General features: G+C 32.9%; 1 protein-coding gene across 5 annotated transcripts; it reads right to left on the bottom strand.

Annotated features, from left to right (window-relative positions):
- Window positions 1-776: 776 nt before the first annotated feature.
- Window positions 777-23,435, bottom strand: LOC138706457 (uncharacterized). Of its 5 annotated transcripts, none has more exons than XR_011333997.1 (6): window positions 23,308-23,405; window positions 13,747-13,868; window positions 12,843-12,946; window positions 8,404-8,490; window positions 5,978-6,029; window positions 777-4,140 (listed from the first exon to the last, which is right to left on the bottom strand). XR_011333997.1 is itself a non-coding variant. In XM_069835780.1 (6 exons), exons 3-6 carry the CDS (start codon window positions 12,859-12,861, stop codon window positions 3,885-3,887), a joined length of 414 nt encoding a protein of 137 aa, XP_069691881.1. In that variant the 5' UTR covers window positions 12,862-12,946; window positions 13,747-13,868; window positions 16,356-16,460; the 3' UTR covers window positions 777-3,884. The 5 variants fall into 5 exon arrangements, 4 of the variants coding, with proteins under 4 accessions (XP_069691881.1, XP_069691879.1, XP_069691878.1 ...); XM_069835780.1 differs by lacking the exon at window positions 23,308-23,405 and adding an exon at window positions 16,356-16,460; XM_069835778.1 differs by lacking the exon at window positions 13,747-13,868 and having other exon boundaries at window positions 23,308-23,435.
- Window positions 23,436-24,016: the final 581 nt, after the last annotated feature.

Genomic DNA, 24,016 nt, shown 5'->3' with positions numbered 1-24,016 from the left:
GCATAAAATGAATAGCAGAGCTTATAAAATGATTAATTAATTTTTTACTAAGTACTATTTTAAAGGCTCACTTTACGCACTGATAACAGTGGGTAAAGTGCAGCTTTACGCACTATCGCAAAAAAATGAATTTTGTGTCCCATGTTACTCGAGACACAAGAAAAACTTTTTACGGTAGAATTTAGAGTTAGTTATTTTACTATTTAAAACGAAAAATTATCAGATTTTACTACAAATTATCTTTCATCTTCATTGTTCCTGAATGAGGAAGGAACTAGAGAAAAGGGAATATGCAATTATCCCGCTCATTAACTTAGTATAATTCACAGTACACAGACGGATGGGCAGAAAGAAGCGTTGAACACAGATAATACGCAATATTAGTGAGGATGAGCTACACGGAGTTTCAGTGTCATTAAAGTATAGACCAGGGCTGGGCAGCAAGAGCGGATTCTACTCTCTCACGGGGAGCCATATGATTTCTCTTCATCCCCTTTCTTCCCCGCTGAACACCGCGCACCGTTGATCCAGTGACGGATGAATATTAAGCGTCCCCGTTTAGAGACTGGTTTCGCTCCCGATGCCCAGCCCTCGTATAGACTGTATTTTGACACTGCAAATATCGATTAATCTATATGTTCTTGTAGGATCAAAACCACATTAAAAGACTGATCTTTTTTCAAGGCTTTCAGTTGAATTTTTGTGACAATAATGTTGGGATAATCATGATTAATTGCTGATAATATTAGAACTATGATAATAGAAGAGCTCATACATATAGTTAAATAACTTATTTATTTAATCTGAGAAAAAAATACAAATACAAAAAGAAACAAATATAGGCACAAGTGAATAAAAAATGCAAATACCATTTATTCTGTATTCTTGCGTAAATCTTAAAAGAAAATACCCCTGCTTTTATCTCCCCTCCACGAGAGGAAAACATTCTCAGGATTATTTGTCCTTTAGGGTTATTACGCACTGTCGACCAGTCGCCAGTGACTTGGTCGACAACAGACCAGAAATCGAGTGACCGAACTAGGAGACCAACATGTGACACTCTGCTGCGACCATCAAGAAGAATTATGAACATGGCATAGATTGCCATAATGATTTGTCTGCAGAAAAATAAAAATAAAAATATAGTGCTGGATAGCCTACATCCTTTACTGCAAGAACGCTGTGACAAAGGTACGATTATTGCATTTTGCAAATGCGCAAGAAAATTTGACAATAATTTTTTGACTTTGCAAAGATGTCTGAAGTCTTTCAATGATCTGTTAAATGCACTGAGAACGGATACGAATATGCGCCCTTGCATTCCTTCCGAAGGAAAAGTATTTCTTGCTTTGAGGTAAGTTATATATTCACTCACCTTGATACAAGTAGAACATTCAAACATCAGTGATTAAATGAAAATAATTAATACGTGAAATTAAATGAAATGGAAAATTAATCCTTATTCGGTCATACAGTGGCTCTCAGCACTGTGACTGTTTAATAAAATACGAGAACGTCGATTGAAGCCAATGAGCTTCTTTTTAATATCCTAATGCAAAAGTAGACCGTTTTCTTATCATTTCAGCCAGAAGCAGCAGAAAATATATAATTTTCTGTTAAATAACATTACCACGCAACAAGTATATCATCAAAGCAGAAAAATATTTGAAGTAAATGTTTCAATGTTGAAACTCATTGCGCTGCTGGTCTCCACAAATATTCTCGCAGTCTGAACGTGTACATTTGAATCTTGTTTGTCGTCGAAATCTGCTCATCTCCCGCGTATTGCTAATGTTTCTATAATCGTCAGAAACTCGCTGGTTGCTACGGTCATATGTGCAAGAGCTTAAATGATGACCCAAATGGTTGCGGACGACCTAGTATTCGGCGACTGGTCGAAAGTGCGTAATAGGACTTTTAATATACCTTGTCCGAGTTCAAACGCGCGAATCTCGGATGCAGCAGCTAGAAAGGTACCCATTTGAATGTCTTGGTCCTGGGACGAATTCTTTTGTGAGGAATATAAAGGTTTGTTGGCATGTTATTTTCAACAGTGATGATTATGCTCAGAAATAAAAATTAATAGCATTATTTATTCTTCAAATTATGTATGTACACACAAACGGATATATCAAAAGAATCATAAATATTTTTAAAAACTTTTCTGTAATGTAGGAAGAAGTCTTAGAACAGTAACTTTTGTTCGGACAGAAGAAGAGAACTATTACCACAGTCTAGTATATACAGTCGCGAAGCTCAATACGTAATAAATTATGCAAACATTAGATAGTTGCTCACCACTAGGATCGCTAATATCGCCTCATTACAGGCAATGCAAAATAGTACCGTCACAGTCTATTGTTTCTAGCACCCTCGAAACTCAAGCTTCGTGACTGTATATAGTAGACTATGCTATTACTTCTTCATCATATACGAAGGTCGATCATTAAGTAAGGTTTTCTGTTTTGCTGAGGTTTCTTTGCATAAAATATGCACAAATTTATATTTACAATGTTGAACTGCATAGAGTAAAGGTTGATAATATTGTGATACGACTAATATTGTGATAGTTCTTTTTGAGAATTTATTACAATTTTACTGAGCGAGAGAAGGATCGGTTTTGTGCAGAAACTTGTCAACGAACATTCCCTTAATACGTTGACACAAAAAACTGATCTTCCTCTCGCTCATTAAAATGTTAATAAACTCTCAAAAAGAACTGTCACAATATTAATCATATCACAATATTACCAACCTTTACCCTACTATTTTTCTACATAGTGTTCTCGACTCCCATCGGAGCATCAACTTGTGCAGAAATCCGGTCCTTGATGTCCCAACCAATCATGCACAGCATCCTGTACAGTTGCATCATCCAGAAATCGTCTTCCTGCACTACGTTTATTCAGTGGTCCAAACAAATTAAAATGGTATGAAACCAAATCCGGGCTGTGAGGAGATACTCCATAATATTGTAGTCAAAGAACTGAAAATGTTCCTATATTCGCTAGGTCGTACTATCGGAAAATTTTTGATCATGGAGAGTGTCTACACAAAGGAAAATAATTAATTTCTCATAACAAACAGGGTACTATTGCAGTTGGAACCTTACTTAAAGATCAGCTTTCATACTTAAGATTGAAATCTCTTAAAACACAGTTTCCCTGCTCAGTAGATTATCTTAATAACAATATTGATTGAAAGAAACCAGGTCTCATGTCTTATCCATATACTGTCGTTTTGACGTGAACACATGTTTGTTCGGGGTACAATTGGACGGAGTTACGCAATAAGAGACCAAGCGCCAAAAACCTGTTTCGAGATATTGGCCACTGAAATAAATCTTTTTTTTTTTTTTTACAAAACATTTCATGCAAGAAGTAAGTATTATAACATTCATACTATTACAAAAAATTAACACAAATAATATCAAAAAAGGGTAACCGATTTTTGATAAGAGACCAGTAGTTGAATTAATATTTCAAAGCAAAATAAATAAATAAATTTTATGCAATAAACGAATTATTGCTTATAAATAGCAGCAAAATTCAGATTTCGCATTCTTGATTTTTTTCCAAGTTAAATTAGCCTGCCATCAACAGGTTTGTGCAAATATCTCTCTCTCTCTTTTGTTTTTTCAAATTGTCGGTTGGTCTATTATTGCGTAACTCTGTCCAATTCATGAGAGAGCATTAATATGAAGTTCAAGGAATCTCCGCTAGATGCTACATATCCTAAAGCGTTCGCTTGCTGCCAAATATCGTAGTGTGGGGCACCTACATGCAAGAGAATATGCGACGTGCTTTAGCTAATAAGCAACTAGCGTTATCTGCATGTAATAACAATAACATGAAACACAATAGAACAAAAATGTATTCACTCAATCATCGGGAGTTTTTTAAGGCTGTTACAATTTTTTTGTTGAAATCTCGGTCGACTCTAGATTTGGTGTTCATGTTTCTTCTCTTGTGTTTGTCGTAGTCAAGAGAAGATTTGGTCGTGATCAGTGAGGAAGTATCCTGATTTGCTGGAATTCTTTTATGCCTAACAATTTGGTTTTGATCATAAAAATTTCCAAAATATGCGGCAATTCCTCCATATTTCAGGAATGGATAGTGACCAGTTGGTACAGTTGGCAACCTGCAACATGAATATTAATATAAACATTGCATAATATATATACAATAAAATAAAAATTCGACATTTAAGGAAAGAAATGTTTCGCAATAACATATACAGGGTGATTCGCAAGGAGTTACCACGGAGCTTATTTCCGAAGACATTTTGAGCAAAACATATCACATAAACATGGGTCCTCCGCTCAATATTTTCAGAGTTGCACTAATTTGAAGTTATTAAAAATACATTTTTTATATTTAGTTTTAAGGCTAAAAGAATATTACAATAAATTAGAGAATGAATTATTATTCAGAAGTATAATTTCTTTATTTGGCAAGTATTCTGAAGCTAAAAATGTGCTGTTAATTCCATAGTGGCTTGATACAGATTTTTTTTTTTCAAATTACTACAATATTACATTTTTCTTACACACTTACCACAACAATTGTTATAAATCACGTTATTCTTGTAAACTCTTTAAGACTGTACATTAGGATGCAAAATTAAACTATGAATAATCATGTTGCTACAAGTCATGTAATCTGTAACAATTGTTGTGATAAGTGTGTAAGAGTGATAAGTGTGTAAGAATAAAGTAAATTTTAATAAAGAAAATTGAAAAAAATCTGTACAAATCAATTAACGAATTAACAACACAGTTTTAGCTTCAGAACACTAGCCAATTAAAGAAAGTTTATTTCTAAATAGTTCATTCTCTATTTGCAACATTCTTTTACCCTCAAGACTAAAGAAAAAAAAGTACTTTTTTAAACAGCTCCAAATTAGTGTAACTCAGAAAATACTCGTAATGAGAATATAACCCGTGTTTATATGACAGTTGTTGCTCAGAAAGTTTTCGGAAATAAGTTCCGCAAGTGGCGATAACTACTTTTGAATCACTCTGTATACATTTGTGTGTATATCCATATATATCGTTAAATAGCAATGGACGCATATATAAAATTAATTTTATAACACTATGTGGCTATGACAAAGGATATTTATACCAAAAAATATCTAAAGTATAACACAGTTGACATTGTTAAATGGAAATGATGATTAAAATGATAATGTGGTGAAAACCCGTAAATATTCCATTTCCATTCCCTTCAAAATACCCTTTGGTACTATAAATGATACTAACTTTGTTTTGAGAACAATATTATTCCAAAAGTATCAGTGGAATGTTTTAAGTCTTTTGGAACTCCTTTAAAAATTATGAAAAATATTGCTGCAGAAATAATAAAATATTCTGTTCAGATTTTACGAAATCAACCATACACTTCATCTAATAGCTAGCACATAAGGAGTAATGTCGAAAGCACGACACTGGTGATCCTTTTTTGTTGTTGTGTATTTCTCATTTGAAATTGTTTTAAATTATTGTTAATTATTTGAAATTTTTTATGGTAGGTAATTTAGAGAGAAATATTATTTCAAATATATTTTAAGTTCAAATCTGCTGGTCGTTTTCCTGGCCTATAGTCTTAATGTCAGCTTAACAAATTCAGTCTTCAATGTGTCCAAATAGCAATTTACAACGCTCAACTGGTACAGACTAAATATTTTGAGATGGGTAATAGGAGGTACAGAGGGCCAACATTCTAGTACCGTAAACTGGGATGAACTTGATCGCTGGGGTAAACTTGACCACAAAAAGAAAGATTTAAATCATTATATCAGCCCCAATTGTGTCTTATAATTATAAAAACAATATTTAGGGAATGGAGAAATAATGATTTTTTTAAATATATTCAGTGCAACTGATGCCATTTAAATATTTTCTTTTTGTGTTCAAGATTATCCCAGCGGTCAAGTTTATCACAGTTTACAGTATAATAATAAAATTAATACTTACGGCGGTGGACTCATCCTTAAATGTGATTCTGAGGAATCCATTATGAAGTCGTCTGAAAGAATAATAAAAAATAAATTTAGAAATCGGTAAAAAATAACAGTAATTATTTGAGAGTTTCGTGGTGTTCCATGTAATGCGAAATACAAATATATTCCAAGTGTCGGAGCTTCCTATACTCGTAGGTTTATCATCAGGAAGGCGAGGAGAAGGTATAGGTCTACTGTTTTTGGATTCGATAACACGTAAGAGATATTGTTTAGTTTCCTTTTCTTGCCTCTCTTGGTGATGGAGTAGGCACGTAGCATTAAGATGATGTCACATACAGTACTTGTACATGACAGGGAGTAAAATCCTTATAATGTGCAATAATCGTGACAAGATTGGGCGAAAGAATAAAAATTGCTTCCAGGCCATAGGCCTATCTATCGAATCACCTAGACCTTCTTCGTAATAATAGAAATTCTCACACATTTCAATACTCCCGGAAAGACAAGATACGAAATGCAATAGCGTGCCTGACAATCTAGCTCAGTTGGTTAGGGCACTTAGCCAATGAAGGAAAGTTTGAGTAATCGAGTTTCACACCATGCACGTTGTCTTAATGTATGTGTTTTAACGGGAAACCACTGAATATCCCACTATGCCTTCGTTATTGGTACTGCTTCATCGTACGATTTTTCGAATTTTCTATAAATTCCAACGTATTTTGGAATAATATTCATAAAGTTGAAAGAATAGTCGTAGAAATTATCTTCCTTGAGGCCGAAAGTATAGTGCATCGGACATTCCGTGTCGGACAGAACGGTTTTGTCTCGGACTGTTCGATGTTAAGATGATTGCACGCATTCTTATGAGGCTGGAGCATACTGCATCGGACGAATGATCCGGTACGATTGTCCGAAGCAGTATGCTGCAAACTCATAACAGTGTGTGTAATCACCATCACATCGAACGGGTTAGAGACAAAACTTTCCTGTTCAAGACAGAATGTACGATACAGTATGCTACTGACCTGATAAAAAATGTTTGTCTTTTCCTCTCTAACTACCTCTCCCAGCATGTGTATTGATTTTTTTAGACTTTATATATATGATATATTCATTGACGATAGATAGCTGATGTCCGTGCGCGATTTAGAATTTGTTTATTTTATTTTATTGGGTTATTTTACGACGCTGTATCAACTTCTAGGTTGTTTAGCGTCTGAATGAAATGAAGGTGATAATGCCGGTGAAATGAGTCCGGGGTCTAGCACCGAAAGTTACCCAGCATTTGCTCGTATTGGGTTGAGGGAAAACCCCGGAAAAAACCTCAACCAGGTAACTTGCCCCGACCGGGATTCGAACCCGGGCCACCTGGTTTCGTGGTCAGACGCGCTGACCGTTACTCCACAGGTGTGGACTTTAGAATTTCAGTGGCAACGTTCATTACATTAATGTTTGAACAGCGTGCAAATATACAATTTTGCCAGAAGTTAGGTTAAAACAGAAACCGAAATTATGAAAATGTACAATTATACGCTGAAGACGCTTTGAGCCGTAGTGAAGGTTTCAAGTTGCATAAACATTTGAATAATGAAAGACTACAGTTTTTTGAGCACATTATATTTTTGCAACTGCAATTCAATATATTCTGCCAGTTTTAACTACTGTTTTCAGGAACTGCATCAATATTTACTGCAGAACAACATTGTGGGCAGGTGGGATTAATTTGTGGAAAGAAGTGCGTAGGATAAGAAGATAAATTTGATGTGTTCACAACTGTCGTAGTCCATAAAATTGGCTCCTCTGACATTATACAAGTCATACACGCCTGATACGTGCCTACATCAAATAAATATTATTAGGGTACGAATATTAACGATATTTGAATTTTTTTGTCAGAATCTATTGGTTACCCAACACACTTAATTTTTTCAGAATTTAGTGTTGTTAATATTGAACAGATTTATAATTTAACACTGTTGAACTTTTTTTCATAAAAATCTATAGGCTATAAGTGTAAAGATGCTATAGACAAATTTCATAATACTAGGCGAAATTTGATGCCTCATTTACTTGAACCCAAACTGAATACAAAAATGTGGGAAAATTAATTCATTACATAATGGACAAAAATTATACGATCACGTTATTAAACAAACCAGAATGAAGTAATCTTAATAATAACACTTTCACTTAAACTAAAACTATTTATTATTTGACTGTTTTATTATACTGGTAGATATTTTTCCTCTTTTTCAACTAGTATTTTTTTTTCTCAATTTAAATTTATATATTGATTATCACGTAACTTCTAGAATTATATTATGTAAATGGAACTTCCACAAGGACCAGCATTTGCTCTTTTGAGTTTAATATATATATTTTGTAACTTCAAAAAATTCAATTTCAATATAAATGAGTGTATAGACGGCATAAAATTACCAAATACGTGAACTTCCGAATTTCTAGGCGAATTTGATTTGGCAAGAACATTATGGAAAATGTAGCACAGCATCAAATATTCCAACACTGCAAAGAAATGAAAACATGTATTAAAATAAATTTAATCAACATAACATTGAACGAGCAAGACTAAACTGAAGAAATGCACACTTCAAATAAATAGCATAAGAGAATAGATGCAATTCCAACGTAATATAATATAATATCCTAAAACAGACAAGACATAATATTATAAGAAACACAAGCACAAAAACACAACAAATACATTACATGGTGTACAAGGAACCATAATCAAATCACATAATACTTTCAACCTACTGAACATGTCACAAACACCAACCATAACTACAGTAATATAGAAACAGACATGGAAATTCTACAGATTGACTCGGAAAGCAAGAAATTAAAAAAAAACTAGAAAAATACGAAATATGTATACATATAAAACATATGCAACGCACCCACAACACTCAACATAATTTCAGACTGCACATAATTTTCGATTCAATTACCAATCATAAACACAGCCTCACAAGACACCAGCAAGAAGAAACAATAAACAAGCGCAAGACCTCATTATAAATCTGAAGATGGAGAAAACAGCGCGAAATTAATCATTTTTACTTTTCAAATTAATTAATATTTTAAAATATTCTTATTTACGTAATATTTTATATTATTCCATATTGTTTACATGTCTGGACTCATTTATCACTTTCATTTTATTCAGACTCTAGATAACCATAGCAGCTGGTAAAGCGTCGTAAAGTAACAAATAAAAAACTATTACACTTTTCTACGAATAAATTCAATTGAGAATAATGCACTAATATATTATTAGTACGAAAATATTAAAGGAAGTTCGTTGTTAAGCCATGCAAAAATTGTAAATATAATAATTTATTTGTCATAGCTTAGGTTCTAGTACTCACAACTGCATGATTTACAATTTGTTTATACATATTCTTTTTACTCTCGGGAAAAAATTAATAACATGATTAAGTTTTAATTATTCTGTACATGCACATGTATTGGTACAATTTTCTCTTCTCCTACATTTCAGATAAAAAAAATCACATAAACTTAGAAATAATAGAAGGCACTCTTGGCAGATAGAATAGTATTTATTTAAATATATCTTTGGGCATATCTGAATGATTTAATAATTTAAAAGGAAATTCTCTCGTATAATAAAATGTAGATCAGAATAACTTAAAAATATTCCAAAGGATGGCATTATCATACATCTTGTAAGATAGCCTGCAAATGTCATATGTATACTCAAATAGTTTTTCTATACTTTTTAAACTTGGAACATGTAGGTTTCGGTAAGCAACGTTTGAAGTTAAATATATTTATTATTGGTTATCATGTCGCCACGATTTGAATAAACATATGTTGAATACAAAATAATATTCTCGGAATATATAGGCCTACTATATAAATTACATAACCAACTTATGAAATTGTTCACAAAGAAATTTATTTAAGTTAAATAAAAAAAATATATTACAATTTCTACCAGTTAACTACCAATCCCTGTTAAGTAGGCAATAAGAGGTATATAAATCACGTAACAGCTAGTTCGTTGAACTTGGATATATTACGTTTTTCCTTTTGGTTTTCCTCCTTAGATAAGTTTAACTAATTTTTCTTCTTTTATAATTACGTTATTATTCTACGATAGTCGTTTCAATACTTCAACTGCTTATATTGCTCTAATATTACCAATACCTACTAATTACATAACACGGTAGTGCTCTTATCAATTGCTATTATTTATTTTCCTATCCATTAGGTCAGTAGTCTTCAAATTTCTTATTCGCTGAAAGGGGGAATGTTGCAGAAAAACTTCTTGAGATAGAGACGCAGAAATTAATTTTTGTATAACGGGTGTACGCCTAGAAAACGGGTTTCGCTTAGTACAACAACGTTGTGTGCTGAAACTGTTCACCATCCTCTTTAATGATCATTTCACTTCTTCTAAAAAGATAATATCCAGAAACACAATGGATTTCGCATCTACCGACGAAACTGAACACTACACACATGATCTGTTTGAATCAATTCATGAACTATTGTTGTCTTATAAGATTCTTGTTGTAACATTTCGTCGCTTTTCAAGCTGCTGTCTTGGATAGAAATGGCTGTTGAGCTAGCTTTCTTAACGATTTCTCTGGAGATTTTACTAGTTTATACCCAATCTCATCGAGATTTTCTTCAGTTAGAATAAGATATATGCGTCTTCTTTATTTCAAAATGAGCTGTTTTTTCCTAAATTCAGCATTGTTGAATCATATTATCAGACTATTTCTGTAGAAATATAACATGACACTTTTTATATAATTTCTTCGTAATATAGGCCTACTGCAGTTTGATCCGTTTCGGAAGATATAAAATAAAATGACTATAATAGTACATTATGCAATGAGCCTATAATGATAGTAATTAAGAAGCCAGTATGGATGTTTATGAAACTAGCGCAAGCGAATTTCATAATTTTCATACGAGCTTCTTAATTACCATTATAGACGAGTTTCATATGACTTTTTATGCTCGACCGTATTTCTAACTTGAAATTATTCATTTTATTTGTATCTAACTGACCTTGAGCAATACCTAGTAAATTGTGAGATGTGCGCAGACGCGAAAGTATTGATTTTTTCCGAGGAACAGATGTCCACATTGACCTTGATAGCCTATAAGAACCTACAGAGTAAACTAAATATTAACTTTGATATAACATTGAAATTAAATTAGACATTAAAAAACGAGATGACAAATTGAATTTATTTGAACATTATTTACAATTAACGCTAATTATTATAGTAACAGAACATAACCTTCTGCGACAGTATTGGATTTCCAGCCTCCGTGACTTTTCGCTAATTCTCTTTCGATTGCATATACGAGAATAATCGATACTTGCGGTTTTATAACGGTACAAAGCTGACTTGTCATTGGCTGAGGTTTTATAACGGTACAAAGCTGACTTGTTATTGGCTGAACACCTGTACTTTAATGAGTAGATGTACTTTAATGACATGCATTAAAGGACTGCTACAAGGTGTATAATTACTGCATTTCGGCATGGTCGAGCATAAAATTTATAATGGGAGTGCTGTAGAATTCATTTCAGCCCAGTGTGATACTGAAGCACGGGAATTTTTGTATCATCATTGTTACCGCATAAGAAATAAAAGTTACTCAGCAACTACCGAATAAACAAAATGCTTCTTGAATAGATGAAGATTTTCTGGCGAAGCAACCTTTCATGTCAGTGGGCGAGTGAATACCCATAATGTAATCACATGGATATCTAAAAATCCGCATGTCTCATATGAACTGGAACGGTCTAGTCCTGAAGTTAATGTTTGGTGTGCGGTAAGTCGCTATAATCTGTATGAACCGTTTATCTTCGCAGAGGAAACTGTTCGTTAAAGACCATACCTGAACATGTTGAAAAACTTTTCGAACAGGGAAACAAAATGGGTATCGTATTCAAACAGGATGGTGTACTACCTCTTTGGGCAACAGACGTTCCTGATCATCTGGATGACACATTTGGTAACAACTGGTTTGGTCGAAGAGGACTAATTATATGGCCTCCAAATCTCAGACCTGACACCACCCGATTTCTTTCTCTGGGGTTTCGTGAAGAACGATGAGTATGCACAGCGACCCACGGATATTCATGAGTCAGAGCAAAAATTTCCTCAGCTTACGAGAAAGTTGCCCCTGATATGTTAAACCACAGATGGGAAGAATTAGCTTCAAGATATGAAGTGTGTCGTGTTCGTAATGTTACACATTATTTAACAATAAATAGCATCAGTTCTGATTTTATCGCGTTTTTATTTTATGTCTTCCCGAACGGATCACTCTGTATTATTGCCACGAACTAAATTCGACTGCACTGAAAAGAAGTGACTTTGTACTGATCTCTACCTTTGACATCCCTTCAACATTTTTTATCTGTTATACTACGCAACTGAGAGCACGGTAGCGTCACAGTTAAGGCGTAACGCTGCGAAGCCAGAAGGTCGCGGATTCGATTCCGGATGGGGGGGGGGTCATGGATTGTCTCAATTGATGTAATTCTTACGGTCACATTATGGCTCAGTGCACAGTGGTCCAAAATGTAAATCTAGCGGGACAAAATTAATAACTCCTTTCCTATCTAACATTTTTTATAAAACTTTGTACAATAGTTACAGGTAGCATATTTGTTTTGTATAGAAACTCTCTTTGTGATTGTGCAAAAGAAACTACTCCATTACAAGGTGTGAATTGAGACAAAATTATCAACTTTTCTCCTATCTAACAGATTTTCATCGAGCTTTGTATTAGTGATGGGCAGAATCTAATAATTTTATGAGTTAAAATACTTACAAACTTATGTTTATGCTTTACATTACCTAGTGATATCTGTCTCATGGTGAACTTCTTATATTGATACGGCAGTTTGGTTCTGTTGCGTTCTCTATTTGTGGAGAACGAAATATGATGTTCTTCAAATAACCTGCAATTATAAATCAGACATGTTTAATATGGTTTATCCAGTGATCGAAAACACTGAAGATTGTATGTAATAAATATTGTAAAAATGTAATAGGCTATAGAAGATTACTTAACTCCTAAAGAGAACAGAAATATATAATAACAATTGAAAAATTAGGCTATCTAATCAAATTATTTTAGAATGTTACAGATTGTTCACTCATTAGAAAGAACAATGAAACATAGTAACTAAGATTACTTTTATTAGCATGACGATTAAGAAAAATTTAAGATACGAGATACAAAAATAAAAAAAAAACAACATCAATTTTACAGAACGTTGGCTCTCTTAATATGGCGCTGACGTGAGCTATTCTTAATAAGAAAACCTAAGATAAAGGACATAGGAAAGAAAATATTAAGAGCCTTCAAAATTTGGAATTTGAATGCTCCATCGGTAATACATAGACTAATGATATGAGAAAAATTACATTCTTAATTCACAGTGTCACTTAGGTAATTCGTAATTTTGTTTCTAACATATGAAACAGATTATTGTTTATTGCATTTTGAAAATGATATGGTTTTTATACTGAGGAATATTTACCATATATTTAATAAATATAGTTTTAGTACTCCTCTTTAAAACAAATTCACATTACAAATTTCTTAATGCAGACGGCGATTTAAGAGTCAACAGTATTTATAAAATGACGAAGCGTGGAGTCTTCATAATGATTAACGATGGAAGACCATATCTCATAACTAGAGTCTTGAGTTTGGTTATTTGAATACAAGTTATTTGTACGTCGATCATATTACCTTCGATTGGTACGGAAAGCGAGCCGACAGTTGACGATCTCTCCTCACACGCTCCGGTACTGTGTGTTTACATTTATTCGTATACTTGTGTCTATAAGTCGGTGATACACAGGAATAGTACTCTGTAGAAAATACCATAAAAAGTATTTATTTAAAGGCAGCTTATATGCAATAAAAGATATTTTTTACCACAGTTAGACAAAACTAAAAATTTTCAGGAGCCACCACATTTTTCCCACACATACAATGAGAAAACCATTCGAGCTAAGTTGATGCATTTACTGAAATATAGCGACGCTGATATGACCTCTGCAGTTGCGTCGTTAAATAAAACATAACATTTAACATTACTGAAATATATTAAACAATATTAAATATCTATGCAATGCAAACACATTCTCTGAGAGTCGGCCCCGGTAGTGTACTTGGTATAGCGCTGGCCTTCTATGCTCGAGGTTGCAGGTTCGATCCCGGCCCAGGTCGATGGCATTGAAGTGTGTTTAAATGCGACAGGCTCATGTCAGTAGATTTACTGGCATGTAAAAGAACTCCTGCGGGACAAAATTCCGGCACACCGGCGACGCTGATAGGCCTATAACCTCTGCAGTTGCGAGCGTCGTTAAATAAACCATAATTTATTATTATTATTTCTCTGAGAGGCGCTCTGTGCTCTCCACTGAAGCTGTGTAGTGACAAAATCTTGAGATGCGCAACGATGTAACAATATTAATCTGAAAAGTACATTGGAATTTTGTTTCTACAACTGCTTTTGTTAACACTATGTAGGTATTAGTCATAGTGACATATAATAAATTGAAGTCTTAAAAAAATTAATTCAATAAACAACTAAGGCATCACATAATAGTAATATGCGTTACAAGAGCGGTATGTTGATGTTTTAATGTTCGAGGAAAAGATTGAAAAAGCGAAACGTAGTTGAGCTTTTTTAATTTCCGAGAACAAGAAAATAAACATACCGCTCGTGTATCGTACATTATTTTGTGCGAAGATCGTTTATTACATACCTGAAAGAGGAATTTCTAATTAGTTGCAATGAAATCTCCATCTTGGTTTCTGTTCAATGACGGCAACTTTTAAAAACTAAAATATCTATCTTCAACATTGTTGCTATAAAATGTTTTCTGTGTTTACTATATTCCAGCAGGCCGTGATATACGTCTGTCTTTTTTTCCCCCAGTCTATAAATGCGAACTTAAAACAAACGGTAAGGTTATGTAATGATTTATTTTTCATTTTAATATTTTAACAATATTATTTATATAACATATTGCAATAATAACATCGGCATCTGGAATCTTGTTGATTTTTTCACGGCTTCCTTAATGTTACTTGCATTACAAATGCAGTAACTTTTGTGGTGTTGTAGAGTTTACTTAATTTTTGCAAATATTTAAAAACAATAATTAACAGTGCAATTTAGGTGAAATTGCAGTAGTAAGTTTCCAATTTATAATTATTACTATGATAAAAACGTCTCTAAAAATAATATGTTAAAAGCCTAAAGCAGTAAAATGAATATGGCGCTTAAGCGGTAAGAAGAGGGAAATTGTTATGTGTTACGTTGGGAATACCGAATGTGGTATTTCACACTTACCGCGTATTGGTTTTGTGCGGAAAGCAAGCAAATACGCACGATCTCGCATAAAAATTTTTATTCTCCATGGCGACATGCAGTCCATAATTTGTTTACCCCTGATTTTTACAATAAATAAAATACATTAAGGTACTTCAGATCTAATTAAAGGTTGGAATTAACAAATGCAAGAACATAAATGTGCTGACTGTCGAAATAAAATTGAATTCAAACGAAAACTTACTAGGCACTTGGTCAGTAATTGATTACTTGTAAATAGTTTCTTTAATCTATCACAAAATATTTCAATATTCAGTAATTTCATCACTATGCAATTTTGTTATTCTAGATTTAATTTGTAATTCAGTAAATATAAAATATTCTTTGTTTCTCTATGATAAATTATCTAGTTTTAATTATTCAGGTAATCTTTTCGTACTTTGATTTTATTGTAATTGTAAATTTAATACTAACTGTAATATTATTTGTAATTGTAAATGTAAATTTAATACTAATTGTAATTTTATTGTTGATATTGTAGTTGGAATCTCCTGGTAGAGGGGCAGAGAAGGCCTGACGGCCTTATCTCTACCAGGTTAAATAAATAAATACTACTACTAAATACTACTACTACTAAATGTCAGCACAAATATTGAAAGTGCGTGCTTTACTTGTCTCTACACATTACGATATACACATTAATTTAAGATAGTGTTTCAAATGGAAAATTTCTCTTTCATTCTGATAAAATAAATTTTCCTCTTTTCTAATGAAGTGCTGGCTACCAAATTCTTCTATCAGAGCACTGATCTAGAAGCACCACCTTTTTTTTTCCCGCATATTCACTGAACAGCAGACCTGAACTATGTAATAGGGTCGGATGCCGCAGTATGATCACGGCTCCGATTTCGAACTATCAAGGAGTTGGGACTATTGTAATCTATAAAAAATAGCTATGCTTTGACAGCTCTGAAACACGTTTATAGTCTGGTTACGTTCACTTCTACTTACGTACCTAGTGTTATTGTAGTCAAAAGCGATGCTTACAGCACATTTCTTAATGTACTTGCGTCTGTATCAACACCACTACTGCGCTTGCATGAGTGTCGCGTATCGCTAGTGTCACCATTATTGACATTAATTTGTCCTTGACACCCAATTTGCAAGCATAGCTCCTATTTTCCTCAATAATAATACGCCTTCCCGGACGTAGAACGTTTGGGGTGAATTCCCTAAAACACGTACAGTGAATTTTGGGTGAGTCTAGTCTAGACAGTAGGCCTACGTCCGGGGCTAAGTATGTTACTGTAGTAGTGGGCGTTTGTGCTATGTAAAGAACGTTTTTCCTCTCGTTTTATGCAGACTTGGGGCTGTCAAGACACGAGCTATGAGTTCAGCATCGTTAAAAATGTTGTTCCTTAGTAGCTGGCTACGGACTGGAAGGTCCGGGGTTCGATCCCAGGTGGTGACAGGATTTTTTTCTCGTTGCCAAACTTTCAGAACGGCCCCGAGGTTCACTCAGCCTCCTATAAAATTGAGTACCGGGTCTTTCCCGGGGGTAAAAGGCGGTCAGAGAGTGGTGCCGACCACACCACCTCATTCTAGTGCCGGGGTCATGGAAAGCATGGGGCTCTACCTCCATGCTCCCCAAGTGCCTTCATGGCATGTTACGGGGATACCTTTACCTTTTACCTTTTACCTTATATAAAGTTTATATTGCTAAATTTGTAAACGTTGTGGCGTTTGCTTCTCCGGCCAGGTTTTCTTTTCTCGTTTTTCTTTCATCCTTTTCTTCTATTTCAGTTTTATTTATTTCTTTATTTTTTATTTACTTTCATTTATTTTAAGGTATTCATGGCTCTTTAAATTACTTTTTTGGTCAAAATTTTGGATTTTTCAATTTTGGTATTCCTTGTTATTTCTCCTTAAATAAATAAATAAATAAATAAATAAATAAATAAATAAATAGTTAAATAGTGAAATAAATAGTTACATAGTTAAATAAATTGTTAAATAAATAGTTAAATAGTTAAATAAATAATTGAATAAATAGTTAAATAAATAGTTAAATATTTAAATAAATAAATCAGTCATTCCTTCGATCGGAAATAACTGTCTGCAAGTGCACGATTGTCATTTTCAGGTTTTTTCTGTGACAAATAAGTTAAATTTGGTGCTATTTATTTGGAAGAAATATTTTTCATACTATAAAGTTATTATTTCTTACACTAGATGGCAATGTCCTTTATCTATTCAAAGTTCGTTTCTCGTTTTCTCATTTATTGATTTATATACATTTGTTTAATTTCCAAAAATAATAACATCCATCAATAAGGGAATTAAATACTCTGTGCTCTGAAACGAATAAAATTTAGAAAACTGCATAATCAAAAATGTTGTGAAACAAATAAGAAATATTGAAAAAATTTCACCTTCGCTAAAAGAAAGGAAAAAAAATTCAGATTTTAAAATGTATATTACATACATTTGTATATTGCAAATTCAACACATTTTTAGGAATGTTATGTATCAAAGAAAATTAATTTAAAGTATTATTAAGAAGTTGGAATTTTCTGAAAAAATGTAAATTTATTTTGTAAAATTATTTTTGTCCTGCTCTCCAAATACATATATTCTTTTTTTTTTTTAATTTCCCTCACAGAAACTTGTATTGGTCCATCAATGAATCAGTACAAGTTTGAAAAAGATTGCTCAACAATTGAAGACTTTTATTCAAAAGGATCATGAATATCTTAATTTATTTCTGCTTTCATTTATTTTTATTTCCTCAAGAGAGGACAGTTGTAATCCTTTTTATTACCTTGTACTGAGGAGGGATACGAAAGTTTGTACTGCAGCCTGAGGCTTATTGTGCTTACCATTCCTATTCTGTGAATAATTAAGTAGGCGATCGACCGCGCTCTTGTACAAGTACAGCGCGCCGCACCGTGAACTTAACCTGGACTATTGTATGGATGATAATATGTGAATTAATGATGGCGAAATGAGTCCGAGGTCCAACGCCGGAAGTTATCCAGTAATTTTGTTTCGATTGCTAGAAGGAATACCCCGAAAAACCCCCAAACTTGTCTCAACCATATTTTCACGGCCAGACGCACTAACCGTTACTCCACAGCGGTATACGTGGTCCTCTTCACTTTATCGAGGGGCTCGAGACTTACGCCAACGCTTTTCCCGCTCGCTAGAGCGCAGGGCTTTGATTCTTGGTTCTTTCGGAGTTTCGAGGTTAGCTGCCACAGGCTACTTCATTGATTCTTTTGAATTTCTGACGATTTTATGTTTTCTACTTGTGGTCTTTGTCCTGTGTGAGAGGTCTACTATTAGCCTGTGTCGAAATAAGGTCTATCATGCCAGAGTCGAAATAAGATCGACCGTCGGTAAGTATGCTATCATCCAGCGTCGAAGTTAATTCGACCGCCTATGAGACCCGGTTCTGTATTGGCCATAGCATCACTGATAGTACGACTATTTATATAACGCGCTGAGTGACTTTGTTAGATTTTCTACGTGTTACACTACAGTGCTATCATTTTACGAGGAAACTAGATTACAGAGGAACCCCAGCGTACACTTTCCTGCGTGTCGTACTTGCACCGGCGGGGAGCGTGATTGAATGTGTGAATTAATGAATCAATGAGTAAATGAGTTGTTGAGTGAATGAATGTATGAATGAATGAATGAATGAGTAAATGAGTTGTTGAGTGAATGAATGTGTGAATGAATGAATGAGTAAATGAGTTGTTGAGTGAATGAATGAATGAGTAAATGAGTTGTTGAGTGAATGAATGTGTGGATGAAAGAATGAATGAGTAAATGAGTTGTTGAGTGAATGAATGTGTGAATTAAAGAATGAATGAGTAAATGAGTTGTTGAGTGAATGAATGTGTGGATTAAAGAATGAATGAGTAAATGAGTTGTTGAGTGAATGAATGTGTGGATTAAAGAATGAATGAGTAAATGAGTTGTTGAGTGAATGAATGTGTGAATGAATGAATGAGTAAATGAGTTGTTGAGTGAATGAATGAATGAGTAAATGAGTTGTGTGAATGAATGAATGAGTAAATGAGTTGTTGAGTGAATGAATGAATGAGTAAATGAGTTGTTGAGTGAATGAATGTGTGGATTAAAGAATGAATGAGTAAATGAGTTGTTGAGTGAATGAACGTGTGAATTAAAGAATGAATGAGTAAATGAGTTGTTGAGTGAATGAATGTGTGGATTAAAGAATGAATGAGTAAATGAGTTGTTGAGTGAATGAATGTGTGAATGGATGAATGAGTAAATGAGTTGTTGAGTGAATGAATGAATGAGTAAATGAGTTGTTGAGTGAATGAATGTGTGGATTAAAGAATGAATGAGTAAATGAGTTGTTGAGGGAATGAATGTGTGAATTAATGAATGAATGAATGAGTAAATGAGTTGTTGAGTGAATGAATGTGTGAATTAATGAATGAATGAGTAAATGAGTTGTTGGGGGAATGAATGTGTGAATTAAAGAATGAATGAGTAAATGAGTTGTTGGGTGAATGAATGTGTGAATTGAAGAATGAATGATTAAATGAGATGTTGAGTGAATGAATGTGTGAATTAAAGAATGAATGAGTAAATGAGTTGTTGAGTGAATGAATGTGTGAATTAAAGAATGAATGAATAACTCAGTTGTTGAGTGAATGAATGTGTGGATTAAAGAATGAATGAGTAAATGAGTTGTTGAGTGAATGAATGTGTGAATTAAAGAATGAATGAATAACTCAGTTGTTGAGTGAATGAATGTGTGGATTAAAGAATGAATGAGTAAATGAGTTGTTGAGTGAATGAATGTGTGGATTAAAGAATGAATGAGTAAATGAGTTGTTGAGTGAATGAATGTGTGAATGAATGAATGAGTAAATGAGTTGTTGAGTGAATGAATGAATGAATGAGTGAGTTGTTGAGTGAATGAATGAATGAGTAAATGAGTTGTTGTGTGAATGAATGAATGAGTAAATGAGTTGTTGAGTGAATGAATGAATGACTAATGAGTTGTTGAGTGAATGAATGTGTGGATTAAAGAATGAATGAGTAAATGAGTTGTTGAGTGAATGAATGTGTGAATTAAAGAATGAATGAGTAAATGAGTTGTTGAGTGAATGAATGTGTGAATGGATGAATGAGTAAATGAGTTGTTGAGTGAATGAATGAATGAGTAAATGAGTTGTTGAGTGAATGAATGTGTGGATTAAAGAATGAATGAGTAAATGAGTTGTTGAGCAAATGAAGATGTGAATGAATGAATGAATGAATGAGTAAATGAGTTGTTGAGTGAATGAATGTGTGAATTAATGAATGAGTAAATGAGTTGTTGGGGGAATGAATGTGTGAATTAAAGAATGAATGAGTAAATGAGTTGTTGAGTGAATGAATGTGTGAATTAAAGAATGAATGAGTAAATGAGATGTTGAGTGAATGAATGTGTGAATTAAAGAATGAATGAGTAAATGAGTTGTTGAGTGAATGAATGTGTGAATTAAAGAATGAATGAATAACTCAGTTGTTGAGTGAATGGATGTGTGGATTAAAGAATGAATGAGTAAATGAGTTGTTGAGTGAATGAATGTGTGAGTTAAAGAATGAATGAGTAAATGAGTTGTTGAGTGAATGAATGTGTGAATTAAAGAATGAATAAATAAATGAGTTGTTGAGTGAATGAATGTGTGAATTAAAGAATGAATGAGTAACTCAGTTGTTGAGTGAATTAATGAGTGAATTAATGAAAGAGTGAATATATGAGTCAGTGAATGAATGTGAGTGAATAAATTAATGAATGCATGAGTAAGCGAGTGGATGAGTGAGTGAATGTGTGAGTGAGTGAGTGAATGAATGCGTGAGTGAGTGAATGAATGCGTGAGTGAGTGAATGAGAATAAATGAGCGAGTGAGTGAGAGTGAATGAGCGAGTGAGAGAGTGTATGAGCGAGTGAGAGAGTGAATGAGAGTGAGCGAGTGGATGAGTGGGTGAATGAATAAATGGAGTGAGTTAACGAATTATTGATTGAGTTAGTGAATGAGTCAGTGAGTTAATGAATGAGTGAATAGTGAATGAATGAGTTAATTAATGAATTAATGATGAGTGAATTAATGAATAAATGAATGAATAAATCAATCATTGTATGACTCAATGAAAGTTTTTAAGTCTTCATTCCTTAGAAATAAAATAATTAAAAGATAATAAAAATCAGTTTAAATCTGTTCTTTAGAACATGTATGTTCACATACTTTATCCTGTAAACGTATTTTTTTTATTAAGTAGTAGCACTTTTCTGTAGATAGTTCATAAATTCTAGGCAAATATATATATATATATTATGCGCTTTAGAAAGAACTAGGAGTTGTATATTATTGTTATTCTTATATGTTCTATTACAATATGAAATACAATTACCTCATGTAATGAAATGTAGAAAATAATCTAATCTATTATGCGGAATATTTACTCATATTCAGAATATGTCTGAATTAGCTGCAGACATACAGGGGACAGACGTTTTTATTTTTATTTATTTATTTATTTATTTATTTATTTATTTATGCGTATACCAGGGCAAGCCCCAATTATAATAGACAGTACAGATATTCGTTTACAAAAAAAAAAAACATAGATAACATGAAAAAAAGAGATGAAACAGATACAAGTGTAAATACAAATTAAAATGGAAAATGAGAAAAGGAAAGAACAAAAAAGAACAGACAAATAGATACTACCTAAATAAGAGATACAGATATAGATATAAATGAAAAATACAAAATAAATTAAATGAAAAATAGTTAAATATAGATATCATAGCCAAAAATGTAAAATGTAGCTATAATTGACAAATTGCAGAGTAACAAATAGCAATATTATGTAAAATCAACTACCTTCAGTATATTAATAAGAAAATGTTTGTATTCCATGTAAGAAATGCAGAAATCTATATCTCATGTTTTACATATTTCATTGAAATTTGAACACATTTTTAACACTGGTGAATTTTTATGTGCTGAAGTGTTTGATTTTTTATAATACAACAATTGACGATTTCTAAAATGTGATGTTCTAGCGTTAATCTGAATTTGTGATAATATTTCGCTATTATTCAGTAGACCGTTGAATATTTTATATAATAAAAGTTGTTCAGAAAGTAATCTACGACTGGCAAGAGACATTATATTAAATTCAGCAAGTAGATTGTTGTACGAAATTTTGTTATGGAGGGCTGAACAATGATATCTTCTAAAATACAGATATCTAGAGAATCGTTTTTGAATCTTTTCAATTTGATTACTATGTGATTTGCAAGTGGGTGACCAAATTACAGAGGCATATTCCAATTTAGCGCGAACATGACAATTAAAAAGAAGTGTCAAAGTCGAAGTGTTCTGTAAAGTTTTTGAATTTCTTATAATAAAACCCAGATTTTTGAAAGCATTATTTGTTATATTAAATATGTGATTATGAAAAGTCAAATTATGATTAATAGTTACACCGAGATCTTTTACACAATATATTCGTTGTAATGGTTCATCGTTCAATGTATAATTACCTCTTAAATAAGATGTAGTCCTTGTATAAGTCACATAACAACATTTTTTTTGTATTAAAGTTTAACCCATTATTTAAAAGCCATTGATAAATATTGTTGATATCAATTTGTAGTAATTCTAGATCGGACGTATTTTGTATTGATTTAAATATCTTGTTGTTAGTATGTAATTTACTAAAATAAATCCTGCTTTTAACATGCTTTCTCGTACAAACATAAATACGTCCTTCAAATATAAATATACTTTTTTATCCTTCTAGTAAAAGAAACCGTGATATAAATAGTACTTTTTGTAGTAAAAATCTCTAACAAATGTGTGTACAAAATCTGAATATTTTAACCAATATTGTGACAATCATTTTTCTAATAATCTAATCGTACTTACTGAATTTCCGTCAGTAGATGAAGAGGAGATGTTTGACTCAGCCTTGCACACTACAATTTGGTCAGATTCTGATTTGGTATCGGGGTTTTAAAATTGCAAACGTAACGTGACTAATAGAATGATGTGGTCACGAGTACAAGGAAAGTGGTGCAATGTTTCATTGCTGTTAACAATCAGGAAGCCGCATATGTACAGATGTGGTATGTTAGGCGCTTATCTTAAAAATTTCCCCTTATTAATCGTTGTGTATATGAATATGAACTCAATTAATTGTTTGCACAATATGACGTAAAGAGAAATATTTCCATCGTTACGTATGTGTTCCATTTATTTTAAAACGTGGCGTGATATAACTTTAAATATTATACATTACGTGGTATTATATAACTTTTTAAATAATATACGCTTTTTCCTCAACTTTTCGTGGAATTAATTCACAAATCTCTGTCTTCTTATCGTTGTCATCATTAGATCCCCGATGCATTGCGAAATATATTTTGTGCGAGATCGTGCGTATTTGCTGGTTTCCGCACAAAACCAATCCGCGGAAAGTCTTAAATTCCATATTCAGTATTCCCAACCTAACACACATAACAATTTCCCTCTTCTTACCGCCTAAGTGACATATTGATTTTACTGCTTTAGGCTTTTAACATATTATTTTTAGAGACGTTCAATATAGTAATAATTATAAATTCGAAACTTACCA

The sequence above is a fragment of the Periplaneta americana genome, chromosome 9 (genome assembly GCF_040183065.1).
Source record: "Periplaneta americana isolate PAMFEO1 chromosome 9, P.americana_PAMFEO1_priV1, whole genome shotgun sequence".
In the NCBI taxonomy this organism is placed as follows: domain Eukaryota; kingdom Metazoa; phylum Arthropoda; class Insecta; order Blattodea; family Blattidae; genus Periplaneta; species Periplaneta americana.
The sequence above is the reverse complement of the archived record's forward strand: the minus strand, read 5'-3'. Positions and strand labels throughout refer to the sequence as shown.

What these genes read in the sequence shown, in the direction of transcription:
- LOC138706457 (XM_069835778.1), bottom strand. An exon ending in TTCGGAAGTTCACGTATTTG is followed by an intron (nt 6,030 to 8,403) that starts GTAATTTTATGC and finishes TTATTCTTTCAG; the next exon opens with ACGACTTCATAATGGATTCC. An exon ending in TTAAGGATGAGTCCACCGCC is followed by an intron (nt 4,141 to 5,977) that starts GTAAGTATTAAT and finishes TTCATGTTGCAG; the next exon opens with GTTGCCAACTGTACCAACTG.